General features: G+C 28.9%; 1 protein-coding gene across 8 annotated transcripts in view; it reads right to left on the bottom strand.

Moving 5' to 3' along the window:
* Positions 1 to 3,076: 3,076 nt before the first annotated feature.
* The window catches only part of LOC103571969 (SH3 and multiple ankyrin repeat domains protein 2), a 193,395-nt gene continuing 178,801 nt past the window's right edge, over positions 3,077 to 17,670 (bottom strand). For 4 of the 8 annotated variants that reach the window (XM_053738919.1, XM_053738922.1, XM_053738921.1 and 1 more), the window contains 10 exons: positions 15,545 to 16,250; positions 14,126 to 14,379; positions 12,295 to 12,471; positions 11,486 to 11,696; positions 11,201 to 11,405; positions 10,054 to 10,363; positions 7,855 to 8,048; positions 7,495 to 7,698; positions 5,276 to 5,573; positions 3,077 to 4,342 (listed from right to left, as the gene is read on the bottom strand). In XM_053738919.1, the coding sequence (XP_053594894.1) occupies positions 3,201 to 4,342; positions 5,276 to 5,573; positions 7,495 to 7,698; positions 7,855 to 8,048; positions 10,054 to 10,363; positions 11,201 to 11,405; positions 11,486 to 11,696; positions 12,295 to 12,471; positions 14,126 to 14,379; positions 15,545 to 16,250 (3,701 nt within the window). In that variant the 3' untranslated portion in view covers positions 3,077 to 3,200. The remainder of the gene's footprint in view (positions 4,343 to 5,275; positions 5,574 to 7,494; positions 7,699 to 7,854; positions 8,049 to 10,053; positions 10,364 to 11,200; positions 11,406 to 11,485; positions 11,697 to 12,294; positions 12,472 to 14,125; positions 14,380 to 15,544; positions 16,251 to 17,670) is intronic. The other 4 variants (XM_053738924.1, XM_053738925.1, XM_008550331.3 and 1 more) reach the window with 3 other exon arrangements.

Below are 17,670 nucleotides of genomic sequence, written 5' to 3'. Positions count from 1 at the left end.
TTTAAATGAGCAAAAATATTTTTAATAATCAATCACATTATATATTTATTGCGTATTAATTTTGGTGATGTATGGAGATGACTAAATATTTTGGTCCAAGCATGAATAAACGAAATTATTTTAATTTAAATATTATTCTTAAATTATTGAAATTATTCCATGTTTATATATAAGATGATAAATCGCAGTTACTTAGACAACGTGTTTATTACTAATTTATGTTTATTTTATTAATTATCGTATGTATATTTTTTCAAATATTCAATTAATTGACAAAAATTGTTAATATTATAATTAACCCAAATGCATAATTTTTTATATTCATTTGAAAAAAAAAATTATGTATAGTAAAAAGTGTTTTCCCATAAGAAAAAGTTTTACCCATAGATTAACTGATGTAGATCTACACCATTTTGAATTTTTAAAATAAGTCTTCATGCACAGGTGACATTTTTTTTTTTTTTTTTTTTTTTTTTCAAGGCAAATGCGCATGACAATTAACCATTAAAATATTATGTAGGCTGTATTCTATAATATGAATTTAAGGGTTAAGTACAGAACATGTAACAACCAATGGCATTGTAGATTCAATTTCTTGGGACATGTCTGATTGGTTGTTAAAAAAGGTTATAATTTAACGGACATTTTAATAATTGGCCATTACTTTTTATATTTTTATCTTATAAGATAAATTTAAATTGATTGATTATAAATTTCGTTATGGTTTCAATTAGTCAAGTATTGAATAAGTCGAATTACATCTACAATTGATTGTTTACATCTATCTGTGATTAACTACAATATTGACAATTGAGGTTAATTGATTAATGATCCTGAAGTTAGCAGTCAATTAATACATCAATTTTGAAAAATGCACGTATAGAAAATTCAAAAAACTGCAGGTGCAATTTTTAAAAATACTTTTTTTTTGTAATTTATCATTTTATAAAATCAAAAAATTATTAGACGTCAGCTAATTAATAATTAATCATGATTCTGAAGAAGACAATTAACAATTTTATAATTTTTTTTCAACAAATCAATTGCAAAAAAAAAAAAAATCTAAAAATATACACATGGAGAAAATTTAAAAAACTATAAGTGCAATTTTTTGAAATATTTTTTTTTCATAATTTATTGTTTATAAAAGAATCTAAAAATGATCTTTTTAGCTAACTTCAGGATCATGATTAATTCTGAGTGTGAATGTTACTGACAGGTGGAAAGTTTTAAATTTTTGAATAAATAAATGAAATTTTAGTAGGATAAAAATTTGAAAATGCTTAATTAGATCAATAAAAAATCCATACGCTCATTTTTTAAAATTTAATTATTTTAAATAATTAATTTATTTATTTAAAATTCATAAAATGTCTTGTCTGCTACATTCACACTCATTAATTATTTGAATACTTGAAAAGATCGAGAGATTGATGAAACCTCGTACGATAATTAAATTAACAAATTAATAAAGAACACATTGTCCAAATAACTGATTCATCATCTTTTAAATACCATTAATTTTTAGTGATATCTCAAATTTAAAAAACTCTTTTATTATTCAACACAATGAGTTTCTATGCAAAACGCAATTTACTGTCTTATTAATACAAATGGAATTTTTATTTTATCGCAAAGACAATATATAAAGGATTATAATAAGGACGAATTAGCTTAACGCTACTGGATTAAATGATAAAGTTAATATTTATAATAATAATTAATACAACCTAATTATAATAATGCTTATTTGATATATACAATATTTATTATTAATGAGTAGCCGATAGGTTTCAATTAATCCCAATCGTAATTAATATATATTTTTATTACGCTGGAATTATTATCGAAGACAATGACAAAAAACATTTTCTATATATACATTTAAAAAAAATCCACTTAAATTGTACGATAAAAAAAAAGTTAGATAATTCAAAGATACAAAATTACCAAAATTTTCATCATACATTTTTATTATTTTACTGTTATATCAGATAATTATTTAATGATGAAAAAAATTTTCTATAACCCCGCGCTTCCCAAAGATACCCTTAGAGTTCAAATATTTAAAGATACGTTCTATTTTACAAGCCGAGTATGATGAGTACGTTAATTATTATTATTATTATTTTTTTTTTTTTATTATAAATCAGATGCAATTAAAAAAAATTTTTTTGTTTTTATTTTTTATGGCAATTTTTCCTCAACTTTTTTTTTACTCGTCTCATTATCGCACTACTATTTATTATTAATAATAATAATATATGTTATTAAAAACTAGAGACAATTTCTAATGACTTGGTGATTATTTTATTATTTTTCATGTTTTTTATAATTAGGCTTTTGAGCAGTAAATCATCAAATTACGATAAGGTCTTAGTAATTAGTATTAAACCTCAATTATTTAATTATTATAAATATATCGATTATTAATAACGACATGTCGTTAAAGTTCGATGAAATAATTTCGATCTAGTGGTTAAATAATTTACATAATTAAAATTTTCTATTACATTTAATAAACGTTTTAATAATCCACTGAAATACCAGTTCGTTATCGGGATTTTTAAATTATTTTAAATTTACATTTAATATAATAGTGTTGACATACATACATTTTAATACTTATTATATATATATATATATATAATAATAATAATATCAAAGCAAAAATTATTAGTATTTTCTCTCATCCGGAATTAAACTATTTGAGAAAATGATTCTATTAATAAACGATGGATCCTTAGCTCTAGGATTTTATTTTTTTCTTTTATACCGAGCGTGATAATATATTCTATCGATGCTTGAAAAAGTATTAAACATTCACTGTTAATTAAATAGAAACATTAATAACAAACTGCACATTAATTATCTAATTTACACATTAGACTTAATCACACTGGTATTATATATTTAAATTTTAATACGCGTTAGTACTTATGATTTTTATATAGTGTATGGTATAATGTGTTTATTATTACCAATGTAATTTTTAATTATTTTCTGGTCGTATTTTTTAAATTTAGGCCAGACTATTTTATTAATCTCTTTAATATTTAATTAAATGACAGGATGATTAATTTTTTGTCTTTTCAAATATTTATTGCTAATTTATTATTCATCAGCTTTGTTTTTTTTTACGTCACATTTAAATTAAATCAGTATGTAAATTAATAACATAAATATATATTCAAATAAATTTATTGACTGTGTAAACGTCCAGTTGGTGGCTTAACTTGATTGTTCCCGATAACTTTAGGAATCGCTCCAATTATTTTGACACGATTTTGTTGAATTTGCTGACGATTATCAGAAAATTGTGGCGGTGGTGCAAAAACGAGCTCATTATTATCAGCCTGACCAGCAGATGGACCGGCATTAAATTCTGGTGGGGGTGGAACAAATAAATCATTGTTTTGTTCCTCAGCATCTGCTTCTATTGGCGGCGGCAATTGGGCAAGACTTACTGCGTGTCTCGTCAGCATACCGCTGCTGTAATTCATTCTTTTATGATTATTATCTTTGTCCGTATTAACAATTGATTGATTATTGTTATCATTTCTTGATGTATCATCAAAACCAGTGGGTGGTCCTACTGGTACATCTTGATCGGAACTAACGCCACTTGAACTGTTATCACCGTCTTCTAATTGCTGTGTTTGCTGGCTTAACAGAAATTCATTCGGATGACTTTTTGATGACTTTAATTGCGTTCTTACCTTCTGAATTTCTTCAACGCTAAAAGAATGCGGCAAAGAACTGCTACCAGATGAACTACTGCCTGATGCATTTGAATTACCAGAAGTTTCACGTGTTGACTCAAATTTATCACGTGCTGCTGCTTTTTCTAGTTCTTTTGCTATTTCAGATTCACCGACTTCGAATTCTTCTTCTTCATCATCTTCGTTTTCTGACTCTGATAGACTGTAGTCTGGTTCAGGAATTGGCGGACCTGATACGATACCCGATAAATTTGTTGCTGATGCACTGGCGGTTATTATTTTCTTTTTTATTTCACGTGTACCGGCTATACTGTGACTGCGATTTGTTTTCAAAGGCTGGGCGTATTGATTACAGCCGCTGGCATTCAAAGCGCCATTATTGTTTGAATTGATTACACCATTTCCAATCTTTTGTCCGTTCTGATTATTAAATCCGGTGTTATTTGACGTACGTAAGCTATGTGACTTTCTTAAGTGCGTTCTTGATGGATTTCCTGGTAAACTATGCGATCGATAACCGACAGTCTTGGTGTCCTCTGGAGATGCGTAAAGTTTAGCATTGTTTGCTGGTCGGAAGCTTGACATTACTCCGTAATTACTCTCCGAAGCTGCTGCCAATTCTGTAATTTTTATATTTCAATATTAAATTTTATCTCTAAAAAATAATTTCAGTGTGTGCGGATTTATAAAAAAAATATATTAAAAATACTTAAATATATATAAAATATATGTATAAAAAATATATTTTAAAAAGCTAACTTTTGACCGATTGTCGTATATATTTTAAATGAATTTGAAGTATGTTAAAAATATATCTTAAAATATAAATATAAAAATATAAAAAAATATATTTTTTTATATATGTTTTTTATATTTCCATAATTATATTTTTTATGTACTCTAAGATATATTTTTAATATATTTAAAATATATAAAATATATACGAAAATCGGCCAATATTTTTTATGTATTTTTAATATATTTTTTTTTTATAAATTTTTTTCATAGGGGTAGAAACAAAGTTATTTGTTTAATATTTGTAAATATATTAATATTTCTATATATATATATATATTTCCGTCATAATGGGTAGGGGGAATCTATAATTTGTAACACAAAAATAGAGATAAAAAATGTACAAATTTTTATTATGCTGTCGAGTAAACTTGAAACAGGAAGTTGAGTCACGAAAAATTATTATCCTGTACTATAATTATAATTGTGAGCCGCTGAAAGTTTTATATTTTCTACAGTAATTCCTGTTTTACATAAATAATTTTTATTACTATTTATTGATAAGTGTATGATATTTTTTGTAGTGCAACATAATAATATTTTGGCGACTCGACTTCCTGTTTCGAATTTGGTACTGGGTCGACAGCATAATAAAAATTCTTAAATTACTGAAGTCCATTTTTCTCTTTTAGGGATTTTTGAAAAAGTTTATATGAATTTTAGTTTTTTCTTACTGACTTTTTTTTAATGCGCGTGCGCATTAGATTAATTTAAAAAATGAATAATTATTGTATTTATAAAATATTATTTTACTTTACCTTTAACTTGTTGAATATGAGCCATATTGTCATAAACAGAGGCAGGAGTTACAACATCCGGTACATTGGCACCGACATTGACTTTGATTACTTGACCAACTGGCGGCGGGGGAGGTGGATGATTTGGTGGTGGCAAACCATTTCTACTCAATGCATTAACATCTTCCTGACTACGATGACCTTTGGGTGCCAAAGCTGATGATTGTCCTTGAATATTAAGGTCAGGCGTGCTATGAAAGTCTCGATGTAAATCTGAACCTCCACCCAGTCCACCAAAGAATCGTACCCGTGAATTTGACTGTAAATAATTCAATTTTATTATATTAATAATAATAATTATCATATTAATAACATAAATTACATTTTTATATTTAATTTATCAATGCGTGCTCATATAATTAAAAGCCAACGTTACTTTGATAGTCAAATTAAGCATTTGTGATAAAAAAAAAATAATTCCAATTTTTCGTTCATGTTAGCAGATGTAAAAAAATATTTTGTACAGTAGAGAGAGAGAGAGAGAGAAATAAAGTTCTATTAGTAATCAATTTGAAAGTAATTGTTTGGTAGTAATTTTGTTGTTTGTTTATTATTTTAAGCGTGAAAAATAAGCCGGTGGTTTGTAAGTAATAAGAAACGTTCGCACATTTCTTCAGATGTTCAGTTACTAGTCACCTGAATAAAATATCATGCTAACATGTATTTGGGTGTAAATAATATATCTAAAGTATTAATGATCAGTAATACAAGTAGTCCTGATAATCCTCTTGATTGTTTATCGGTTGTAATTTGTTGCATACCCTTGATTTTCGTGTACACTATAACAAACATGCATGCATACACCATTACCCATAAATACATGCTCTATTAACATGAATATGATACATCATTTTTCAATCCCTGTAAATTATTTTTTTAATCGTCAATTATGAATCTTAAACTTTTTTTTGTAATCATACAATTTATTTATATTTTTTTAAACCAAAAGTTATTTTTAATATCGATACTAATTTTCAAACACAAAAATATTCGACTAATTGAACTAAGTTGTTAATAATTATACTGCTGGTACTAAAATTTTGATTTAATAAATTTTTTTTAAGTTATAAAATTGAGGCGCCTTTTTTCAAAACCGAACAGTTTTGAAAAATTTATAACAGCTTTTCTTTTTGATTTTGACTCTATCGAGTATTATCATACCTCTAAATAATTTAAGGCAAAATGCAGCTTAATTCTCATAAATTAATTTTTTAGTCCACAGTTGTTTTTAAATCTAACGAGCAGTTAATTTTAAATCCGAATAAAAATATAGTATATTACAAACCAAGGAAGGAAAGTCGAACATTTAGACCCATGTGTGTAATTTCCGACCTGAAAGTTTAAATTTTTGCCTCTGTTTGCGGGAATAATGGCCATGCGCTAATTTTTATCATTTGTTTTCTCATATAAAAAAAGGACTTTCGTGCCACTGAACAGGGCAGGAATTTAAACTTTCGGCGCAGGTATGGTTAAAAATAGCTATTTTCGATACCGAGGATTAAAACGAGAGTTTGCGGCACGCTTGTTTTAGCGACACGTCTTGGGTTATGACGCATTTTCAACAATAACGAGTACATATATCTTTCTCGCACGAGCGACTCGAGTCACAAAACACGACTTCAAGATGTGAGTGTAAACTTTACACTTTTTGATCCAATCCAAAAAAACTCTTATTATCATACTCAATAACTTTATTGCTGATTAATGAATAATTAGTTTTTTGCTATATTCCAAAAGTTTTAAAAATATTATTGTTCAGTTCGAAAATTAGACGCCTCAATAAAATTTTTTAATAAATATAAAAATATATTTTCAAGTACTACGGATATACTTTAATTAATACATATACTAAATAACACGATAAAAGATAAGTATAAATTTTTAGTATAAAAAATTAAAATGTACACCTTCATCTTCTTGTTTTACATTACTATGGACATGATTCAATTTTAAAATAACAAAATGAGTTTAAAATATGGTAAAAAATATTTCACATAAATATATCAAATAAAAATATATTTCATGTCTCCTAGTAAATTAACAAACAGTGAAAAGCAATTCAAAAATTCCGTGTAAATTTAAAAAAAAAAAACATTAAAAGGAAAATAACAAACCGACACCATTTTAAAAAAAAACCAAAGTTGAGAATATAAAAAATTTGAACCCTGTAAGAATCTTACTTTTCCCTTGCGTTTCATTTCTGCGACGCTCGCGTAGACTCTGCCCGTTTTTGCTGGCGACGAGGGGTGTGATTTGGTAGCCGGTCCAGCCTGAAAGTGAGAACTCATCATGGTCTGGCCATATTGGCCGGTTTCGCTTCCCTGTCGTTGAAATAGTTCCTGTAATCGAAGCAATGCAGATGCTCGAGTCTCGAATAAATCGTGCTATTGCAATAAACATTCGTGAACATTGCGTATGATAAAAAGCGCATATCACGTGTAGTATTCGTGCTTAATATTATTTTTTTTTTGCATCGTATCGGTATCATATTCATATTTATATTAGTTTTTTATCATAATAATAAATTAAAATAATTATACCTGAAGTTCTGCAGCAGTTATACGGCTCGATGTTGGCCGAGAACGAATGCTAGCAGTACGCGGCTGGACAGGAGTATTTTGTCCGGTATTGGGTCCAGTTGATGACTGCTGGGCAAGATGGATTGACTCAGCACTACTGGATTTACCTCCAGTTGATCCAATGTCATCTCGATCGTCTTTTTCTCCACCACCTTCTGTTTAAAAAATAAAAAAAAAAATGTTGGAAAATCCAAAAGTGCAAACCTCAATCGCTCATTTTATTTTTAATCATTACTTTTATTTTATGATACTAAATTACTTTTTTTTATTATGAATTTTTATCCAACTTATAAATTATCAATTTTACTTTTTTATTTATTATTTTAAGTTTAATATTTTTTTTAAATATCCCGCCATTTTGTCTTAGGGCGCATTTCGAAATGCGCTGCGAGCAGCTGTAGCGTAGCGCAGCGCTGCAGCTCAGCAGCAGACGGTGCAAGTACAGTGTAGTAGTGACACGATTTTTGCACAAAATACTTGCGTGTTTTTTTCTTTAATATTTTAAATATTTCTATCATATTCTGCCGCCATTATATTTTGATTTACGATTTTTAATTTTTCTCCCATTTCTAATAAGTTATTTTTCGAATATTTAAATTTACCGCGCAAGTAATAAGAATAATTAATAAATTATCGATGAAAATAAAAAATTTCGAGTATACCTTTTAGTTTAATTAATATATTTATTGACACAAATAAATTTTAATTAAATTATTAAATTTCAATTTTGAAATTTCGCGCCAAGATGGCGCTACTGCGTGTCACTGTATTCAACGTTCAAATTGTTGCTAAGATGAGGGCGGTCGAATGATTGCAAAATCGATTGTTTTGTATCAACTGGCGGTCCAATAGCGGCAGTCAGTATCATTGACAATGGCAGTAGGTCCAGATCCTTCTTTACGTTTAAATTGAAACACAGTATTGCAGTTAATTCGCGGAATTATCCATAAAATTTATTGCTCATAGTCATTGTTTAATTAAAATGTGCAGTATTTGTAAAGTTTAAATTGTGCAAAGTGTCTGTGGTGTCGTTAAGTGTCAAGTGTTCAGTGCTAATGTAAAGTGTTGCGAATTACTGATGCTGATATCTTCCAAGTTCCTGAGCAAAATCATCTGGCATCGTCTGGTGGGAAATAGCAGTTAAGTGACGTTTTTTTAGCTGCAATACACTTGGAACAATTTAAATTAACTCTCCGAGTGTATTAGGACACCCTTCTGCATATTATTTCCCCACCAAGGTTTGTTCAAACACTTGTGTGTTTTTTTTTTAGTTTTTTAAATATTTTTCTATCATATTCTGCCGCCATTTTATTTTGATTTACGACTTTTAATTTTCTCCAATTTCTAATAATTTATTTTTCAAATTTTTAAATTTACCACGCAATAAATTAGAATAATTAATAAGGGTACATTCCAAAACGCGCTATGCTAATGCTGCTGTCAGTAGTTGATGGAGAGAAAAAATGAAAAAAATAATAACAGTAAAAATAAAAATTGCGACAAAATTTTTCGTGAATAATCAGTTTTACATTTTTAATTAATTAAAATTAAATCAAAAGGGTTTGGATTGTGGTTTTCCATAGGGTTCTTGTGATAAAAAATACAAAGGTACTAAAAAAAAGTTGGGCCGATTAATTGTATCTATTGAAAGTTATCGTGTCTACAAATTTTCATACCTAACAGTTGACAGCACTAGTTTTGTGAGTTGAAATAATTTATTTTAAGCCAGTAAAATAATAAATCAACTTAATCTCGGGTTCAAATTGTTCCTTAATAAATTCTCTATATGCTAGTATACAATTTTACCTATTTTGGTGTAATTAAAAGAGTGTAAAAATATTTTCGTGAGTAAAGTAGTTGGAAAAAAAACTGTTCATAAACACCCGTAGTGATTTCACTGAAGTTAGCGAACAATTAATAATTTTCGATTTTTTTTTTTTTTTTCAACAATTTAATTTACGAAAAAAAAAAAAAAAAAAAAAAAACTAAAAATATGCACAAGTAGAAAATTAAGAAAACTGTAGGTACAATTTTCTGAAATGTTTTGTATTTTTTTTAATTTATCGTTTTTAAAAAAATAAAAAAAAAAGTAGATGTCGGTTAATTTCAGTATCATGACATAACTCATAAATTGATTATTAAACAAAAATAAAAGATTACCTAAACCAGCGACCATTGACCGAGCTCGTGCACGACCAACACTTAGTGTAGTCTTGGGATCTCTTCGAGGTGGCATTGGTGCTGGTGATCTTCCCAGTGTCCCGGTTATGGGTACATTATTACTACCCTTACGTGGCAATGTCGCGTATTGCCTTTGAGTTGGTTGACTAGTCGGCAGCGCTGCAGTTGATTGTGAATTTGGAAGATTTACTACTGGTGATACTACGGTCATTCGAACTAATTCACCGGATCTTCTTATTAGATCTACCACATGTTCATGAGAAGCAGTCGATACATCTTCTCCGTTGATCTTAAATAAACAAAATTAATAAATTAAATTTTACTGATGGATTTGAATCCAAATTAACCCTCGACAATTACAAGGGCTCCGACTTTAGTGACTGATCAGCTGTAGAAATTGAAATAATAAATATTTTTACACGAAATTTTTCAAAGGTATTCTTTAAACATTTTTACAAAAGCTGGTTAATCGATTTTTATTATAAATTATTATTTTGAATTATAAAAAAAAAATAGTTATGACAAAAAAAAAACAGAGAAGTGACTTTTTGCATCCAAACGGCTATAACTTTGTTAATTTTTAATATTTTAAACTAAATCTTGTGGCAAATTATTGGGGAATAAATAAACTTTGACTTAGAATTGATGAAAAAATTTAATTTTTCAAAATATATATTTATTTTTAGTAACTCAAGTGAAAATTTTCTATCGGAATTTTAAAAGTTATTCAAAAAAAAGTGTAACTAGTTTTTAGTAAATATTTCTGTAAATATTGAGTTATCCTAAAAATTGTAAGAAACTTTTTTTGTAGAGCTTAAAATTCTCTACAAAAAAGGTATCTTATACTTTTTCAAAAAACTCAATAGCTACTGAGATATTTCGAGTTTAAAATTCAAAGAATTAGATGCAGAAATTGAGTTTAAAATTTCGCGGGACTGGGGTCAATGTGTTAAGGATTAAATTGAAAAATGCATCAATGACAAGAAGATAAAATTCATGAGACAAAAAAAAGTTAAAAATTTGAAGAATTAGATATAGAAGTTTTGGGTTTTAAATTTTCTGTGATCTTCTGGACTCCAGTGACCGTCAAAAGTAAAATCGTAAAAAAATAAAACTCTCATCTTACCTGAATAAGAAAGTCTCCTTTCCTAAGTCCAGCCAAATCAGCGACTCCACCTGGACTGACATCATCAAGGTATTGCGCTGCTGGAGCTAAACCTACTAAACTCGAGGGTGTTGTTTTCGCGCCACGAAGAATAAACCCAAAGCCTTTTTTCGAACGATGCAATACAACAGATCTCGGCTCTGAAGTAGCACTAAACATACATATACTACAATTAAACAAATAATATATATCTGCGACATAAAAAACCACCAAAGATGGCCATAATGTAATAAATAATTGTCTTACGGTTTCTTCAACCTTGGAGCAGTCGCAAAATACTTCTGTTGCGCTTCCCTACGTCCCATAACACGATTACGGCCTTCTCTCATATGCTGAGATCCCAAAGGAATATTGGTGTGCCGAAGCCTGACTTCTTGAACACAATGGGCGGGAAATAGTCCAGTGCCTTGACCTCGGAGTACGCCTTCCAGAAGACCACAATCTGTCGCTCCAGTGACTGGTGTAACAAACAATAATAAATATGTAATCCACCATATTATATAATCTCTTCTCTATTCTTTTCATTAATCAAATTTTTTTTTTTTACTACTATACAATACACCGTACCAGCAAACAGTAAAAGTTATAATCAATTTTTTATACCTAATTACATGTCCCGGAAATAAATAAAAATAAAAAATAAAATTATAATAAGGACCGTTCATAAAATACGTCACGCAAAATTTTAACTCTTTAGGCCTCCCCCCCTTCGTCTGGCTGCCACATTTCCTGCGACCCCCCTATCAATATTTTGTCACAAATGATAACCCCCCTCCCCCCATTCTGGCGGAAATAAAATTTAAAAAGAAGCGAGAGAAAAATTTTCAAAATTATTTGATGAGCTGCAAACGTCTTGTTTCCTTAAACCCCCCAACCTCCCCTAAAGTGCGAACGTATTTTATGAATGGCCATGTAAGAATTAAAAAAAAAAAACTTGTGCCATGTTCGTTATTGACCAACGACTTTGGCTATTCAAGTTTTCCTTTTGGCAGATACAGAATCTGAAGTTGTATCATTTAGAAGTTGGTTTTTGCTTGATGGTAAATCGATTCTACCTTCGAGAATGTCGCCCTGGTTGATAGTCAGGTGTCCGGAGATACCGCTGTTATAACTCTCGACGCAGACCACCGTCGTACCGGGAATGGAGAGCGAGTTCGTTGTGTCAGACTGTGATGTACCAACACCTGAGCTGTCACTAATGATGTCCGATGCTGTGTCCCCGAGACTTTTGTCTATTTGAATAAAATTAGTAAACAGAAAAAATGTTGAATAATTAATGGATTCCAATGGGTCTGATTAATTATAAAAAAAATAATAACAGTTATTATTTATTTATTTTATAGAGCGAAACTCTAAGCTGCTTTTTGCATTAAAACGGATAAATAAGAGGGCTAGTCCCTGATTTATTAATCTAATTAAATTTTTAACTCGCGGGAACTGGATGATTTTGCATTAACATTGCGTAACTACATGCTTGCACAGCCGCGATAGTTATTTTGTTTTAAAATTTTTTTTTTCTCTTTTATTGTTACCGTGTAGAAAAAATTCGTTCCAATAACGTCCATGACAGCAAAGTCCCGAAATTGAGACAATTCTGAACTTTAAGTTAAACATTTTTGGAACTTTGAAAAAATTAGAAAGTGAACAATTTTCAATTGGTAAAAGTTTTTCCTGTGCGTTTTTTGGATTTTATTAGAACTGGGAAAGATCAGTTTTTATTTCACTTTCGATTTGTTCAAAAATTATTCAAAAAATGAGTGATTGTAACTGATTATGAAATTTTTATGATCTCATAAAATTGTTAATTCAAATAAATTTTGCTGAAAAAATTTAAAAAAAAAAAAAAAAACGCAAGAAAAGTCCACAGTAGTTGAAAGTTTTCCCACTTCTAATTATTTTAAAATTCCAAAAATATTCATGATAGTGAACTTCCAAAATTGAGACAATTTTAAACTTCAAATTGAACATTTTTTGAACTTTGAAAAAATTAGAAAGTGAAAAATTTTTAACTGAAGGCTTTTCCTGCGCGTTTTCTTTTTTTTTTTTAGCAAAAATAATTTGATTTGACAGTTTTTTGGGTTTTGAAGAACCAAAAAAAAAAGGAATTAATGAGGAATTTTGAACATTTTTTACTCTTACCATAATTATTCAGGTATGAGGCAAAAATAATTTGAAAAAATATTTATGGGCATTTTTTGACTTTTATTAGAACTTTTTATCAAGATCAGTTTTTTTTTCACTTTTTATGAACTCACAAAATTGATAATTCAAATCAATTTTGCTTAAAAAACTGCAAAAAATTTTTTCCTACTTCTAATTATTTTAAAATTCCAAAAATGTACAACTCAAAGTTCAGAATTGTCTCAATTTTATAAGTTCACTGTCAGGGACGTTTTCGTAACAAATTTTTTTTACACGGGTTATTATTATAAAGGAATGTAGCATTGAATGAGTAAAAAGATTTTTTATAAATTTAACATCTAAATTTGCTAAGACAATAACGTATGAAGGTGATGATTAAAAAAATGAAGGACAAATGATGATAATGAATTATGACACAAGTGAATTAACACATTTAATAAATTAACGTCACATTATTTGATTGAGAGATTAATTTTTTCTATCTTCGAATAATATATTACACATTATGGATATTTAATTATTTATTGTTGCCATAAATATATATTTTTTATTATCATCATGACGAATTACCTGGTGCCTTATTCACTCTCGTTTGGTGGTGATGGTTTTACACACTCGAGAGATAAATTTAAACAAACACCAGAGTATCGATTATCTTCATCATATTTATCAACTTTTTTTTCACGTGTGTATGTATATATGTTGTTTGAAAGTTTAAAAAAAAATGAATAAAGATTTGTGTACCTGTAACGATGCTGGCTGAGTCTTCACCAGACGGTTGGTTGCTGCCCTCAGATAGGCTGGAACTTGCTGAGCTGAAAGGTGCGAAACTTCGGCTACTCGGCGATGGCGATGGCGGCATTTCCATCATTCGTCCTTGAATGTCTAGTCGATGTTGCAATCCGAATCGGTGATGATGGTGGTGATGATGATGATGCTCATGTAGTCTCGTAAGACCTTCTATTCTTAAGTTTTGATAGTGCTCCGCATTTGGTGATCTTGAAATTGTGTATCGTGCCATGGTGGTACAAAGTTTTGTTTGACAAGCGCAAAATGTTAATGCTCAAAGAAAGAATTTTGTGGATTTATTTATTTATTTTTTTTTTTTATAGTTCAATCCTTCAATTCGTTCTGTTGCATATCGCTCCATTAATTTCAAAAAGACATAAACAGAAAAAAAACATTTCTTAGCGCGAAAAAATATTTTGTATCATAAATTGAAGACAAAAATTTTCTTAGAAGTAGAAAAAATTTCTTGGCGCAAGCACTTTTTCAAAAAATTTCATGATTTTGAAATTGATAGACAACCAGCAATTTTCGGATTTTTTTTTTCAACATCAATTACAAAAAAAAAATATGCACATTTAAAAAATTTTAAAAACTAGGTGCAATTTTTTCAAATATATTTTTTTTTATAATTTATCGGTTTGAAAAATAATCCAAAAATTATTAGACGTCGGCTAACTTCAGTGTCATGAAATTTTTTGGGACAAGTAAAAATTTTTTGCGTCAAGAAATTATTTTTTTCTGTGTATTTTTATACTCCCTTTTGACTTCAGTCACGAAGTTACAATCAAAAGGGCATATAATTTTATTTGAATTGCTAATAATATTGTAGACTTATTCGAAAAGCTGAAATTGAAAAAAAAATTTAGAAAGCCAAAAGCGCATGATTTAAATTATGCCCTTTTGGCTTTTGAATTTTTTTTTTAAACTTTTAGCTGCAGAATAAGTCTACAATAATTAGCAATTAAAAAAAAATTATACGCCCCTTGGATTTTAAAATAAGTGACTGAAGTTTAAAGGGCGTATAAAAATATATCCTTTCAAAATTAGTAACACAATATCTGCAACATACCGAAAATAAATCGAACCTACAAACTCCAATACATGTATCCGAATTGAATCCCACAGACAATAGACAATTTTGTTTTCTTCTTGACAACCAACGCGGTTAAATTTTCAATTTCGAAACTTTGAACCCTTATAGAGATAATGAATATTTCAATAAAAACGCGCATTCCGGGTTAAAATTAATAAATAATAATATTTATGTAAATAAAATCACTTATTTTTAATTTCACTTCGCGCGAAAATAGAAATTTAAAAAAAAATAAATCCACATTAAATTCTCATCTTCGAGCAAAAACAATTTATGCTTACCTCACATGTGGATCTCGTAAATTGGGGGTTTGATATTCGGACGGTAATCGATTTATATTATTTTGTAATTCATTATTATTATTATTATTATTATTATTACTATTATTGTTATTATTATTATTATTATTATTTCTATTTAAATTATTATGACCCTGTTGATTTTGACAGTACGATTGTTGTGGCAGACGGACCATTGTGCTTACTAGTTGCTGTTCGGACGGTATTCTCTGTAGATTTCCGCATTCACCCGTACTATTACCACCACGTGGTTGTTCTATGGACGGCACTCGATTGAGACTACTGTGATGCGACTCAGCACGCGATATGCCAGAATACTGATGTTCTCCAGACGATACTCGGCTCATCGATGCGCTCGAATACTGCTGCTCTGTGGACGGTGTTCTTGCCATCAAACAATCGTTAATATATTGCTCATTGCCGGACGGAATTCTACTAGAAGATGATGACGAGGATGATGATGGTATACTAGAGCTATAATGCTCGTTCATAGGAAGTCTACTCAATGTTCCGCTTGAATATTGATCTACGGAAATGGTACGGGTTAGTGTACCACATGTAGATGATTCATTTGAAGTTGGTATCCTGGTTAAGGTGCCCAAATTACTTGCTGAGCAGCTGGTGGTCATGCCAGCGAAAGCCACTGAACGTCTCTTTGGATTGTAGCTCGGAGGATCTTTAAGTGGCACTGGAAAATTTTTTATTTTTTGTAAGGGTAAGTAACTTTTTTTTTTACTTACCCTTACAAGAGGGTCTACAACTGAGCAACGAGGTTTAGAAAAAAAATTATTTGAGTTTTTATAAATTTTATCTTTGTCATTGATGCTTTTTTTTTTTAATTTAACCCTTGACAGTCACATTGACTCGTCCCGCGAAATTTTAAACTCAATTTCTGCATCTAATTCTTTGAATTTTAAACTCGAAATATCTTAGTAGCTATTGAGCTTTTTGAAAAAGTGTAAGATACCTTTTTTGTAGAGAATTTAAAGCTCTACAAACAAAGTTTCTTACAATTTTTAGGATAACTCAATATTTACAGAAATATTTACTAAAAACTAGTTACACTTTTTTCTGAATAACTTTTAAAATTCCGATAGAAAATTTTCACTTAATTTACTAAAAATAAATATATATTTTGAAAAATTAAATTTTTTCATCAATTCTAAGTCAAAGTTTATTTATTCCCCAATAATTTGCCACAAGATTTAGTTTAAAATATTAAAAATTAACAAAGTTATAGCCGTTTGGATGCAAAAAGTCACTTCCCTGTTTTTTTTTTTGTCATAACTATTTTTTTTTATAATTCAAAATAATAATTTATAATAAAAATCGATCAACCAGCTTTTGTAAAAATGTTTAAAGAATACCTTTGAAAAATTTCGTGTAAAAATATTTATTATTTCAATTTCTACAGCTGATCAGTCACTAGAATCAGAGCCCTTGTAATTGTCGAGGGTTAATTTGGATTCAAATCCATCAGTAAAATTTAACTTATTAATTATGTTTACTTAAGATCAACGGAGAAGATGTATCGACTGCTTCTCATGAATATAAATTCCCAATAAAAGTCAATCCACTAGTTTTTATAGAAATATTTAAAAAATATCTCCGTAAATTTTCTTGTAAAAATATTTAATAGTTACATTTTTTCAGCTGACCCAGGAAATGTGACCACTGAGGGTTAAAATTTTTCTAAACCTCGATGATTAGACAGTTTTTTTTTTAAATACGTAATAACATCTCACACATAATTAGTAATTATTACACTTTTTACAATACTCAATAATGGTTTAAGGTTTAAATTTTCTACACAGACTCAAAAACCTTTTTCAAGTTATATATAAGCATTCATATATTATTTACCACACACACATACACACACGCACGTGCCAGTGTGCGTAATACAAGATAATTATATAGTATTTAATTACGTATATATTTTTATATTTAATAATGTCAGTTATCATTAGCACAATGACGATAATACTCAATTACTTTATTAGTGGTTTTTTTTACAAAGCGGTGAAGCACACACGCACACTCAGTCACAGTCTTGTACGCGATTTAATATCAAGGTTTTTTTTTCAATTATTTTTATTTTAATTTTT

This window comes from Microplitis demolitor, chromosome 5 (genome assembly GCF_026212275.2).
Source record: "Microplitis demolitor isolate Queensland-Clemson2020A chromosome 5, iyMicDemo2.1a, whole genome shotgun sequence".
Classification (NCBI taxonomy): Eukaryota; Metazoa; Arthropoda; class Insecta; order Hymenoptera; family Braconidae; genus Microplitis; species Microplitis demolitor.
Note: the sequence above shows the minus strand (reverse complement) of the source record. Positions and strands in the feature narration are given on the sequence as shown.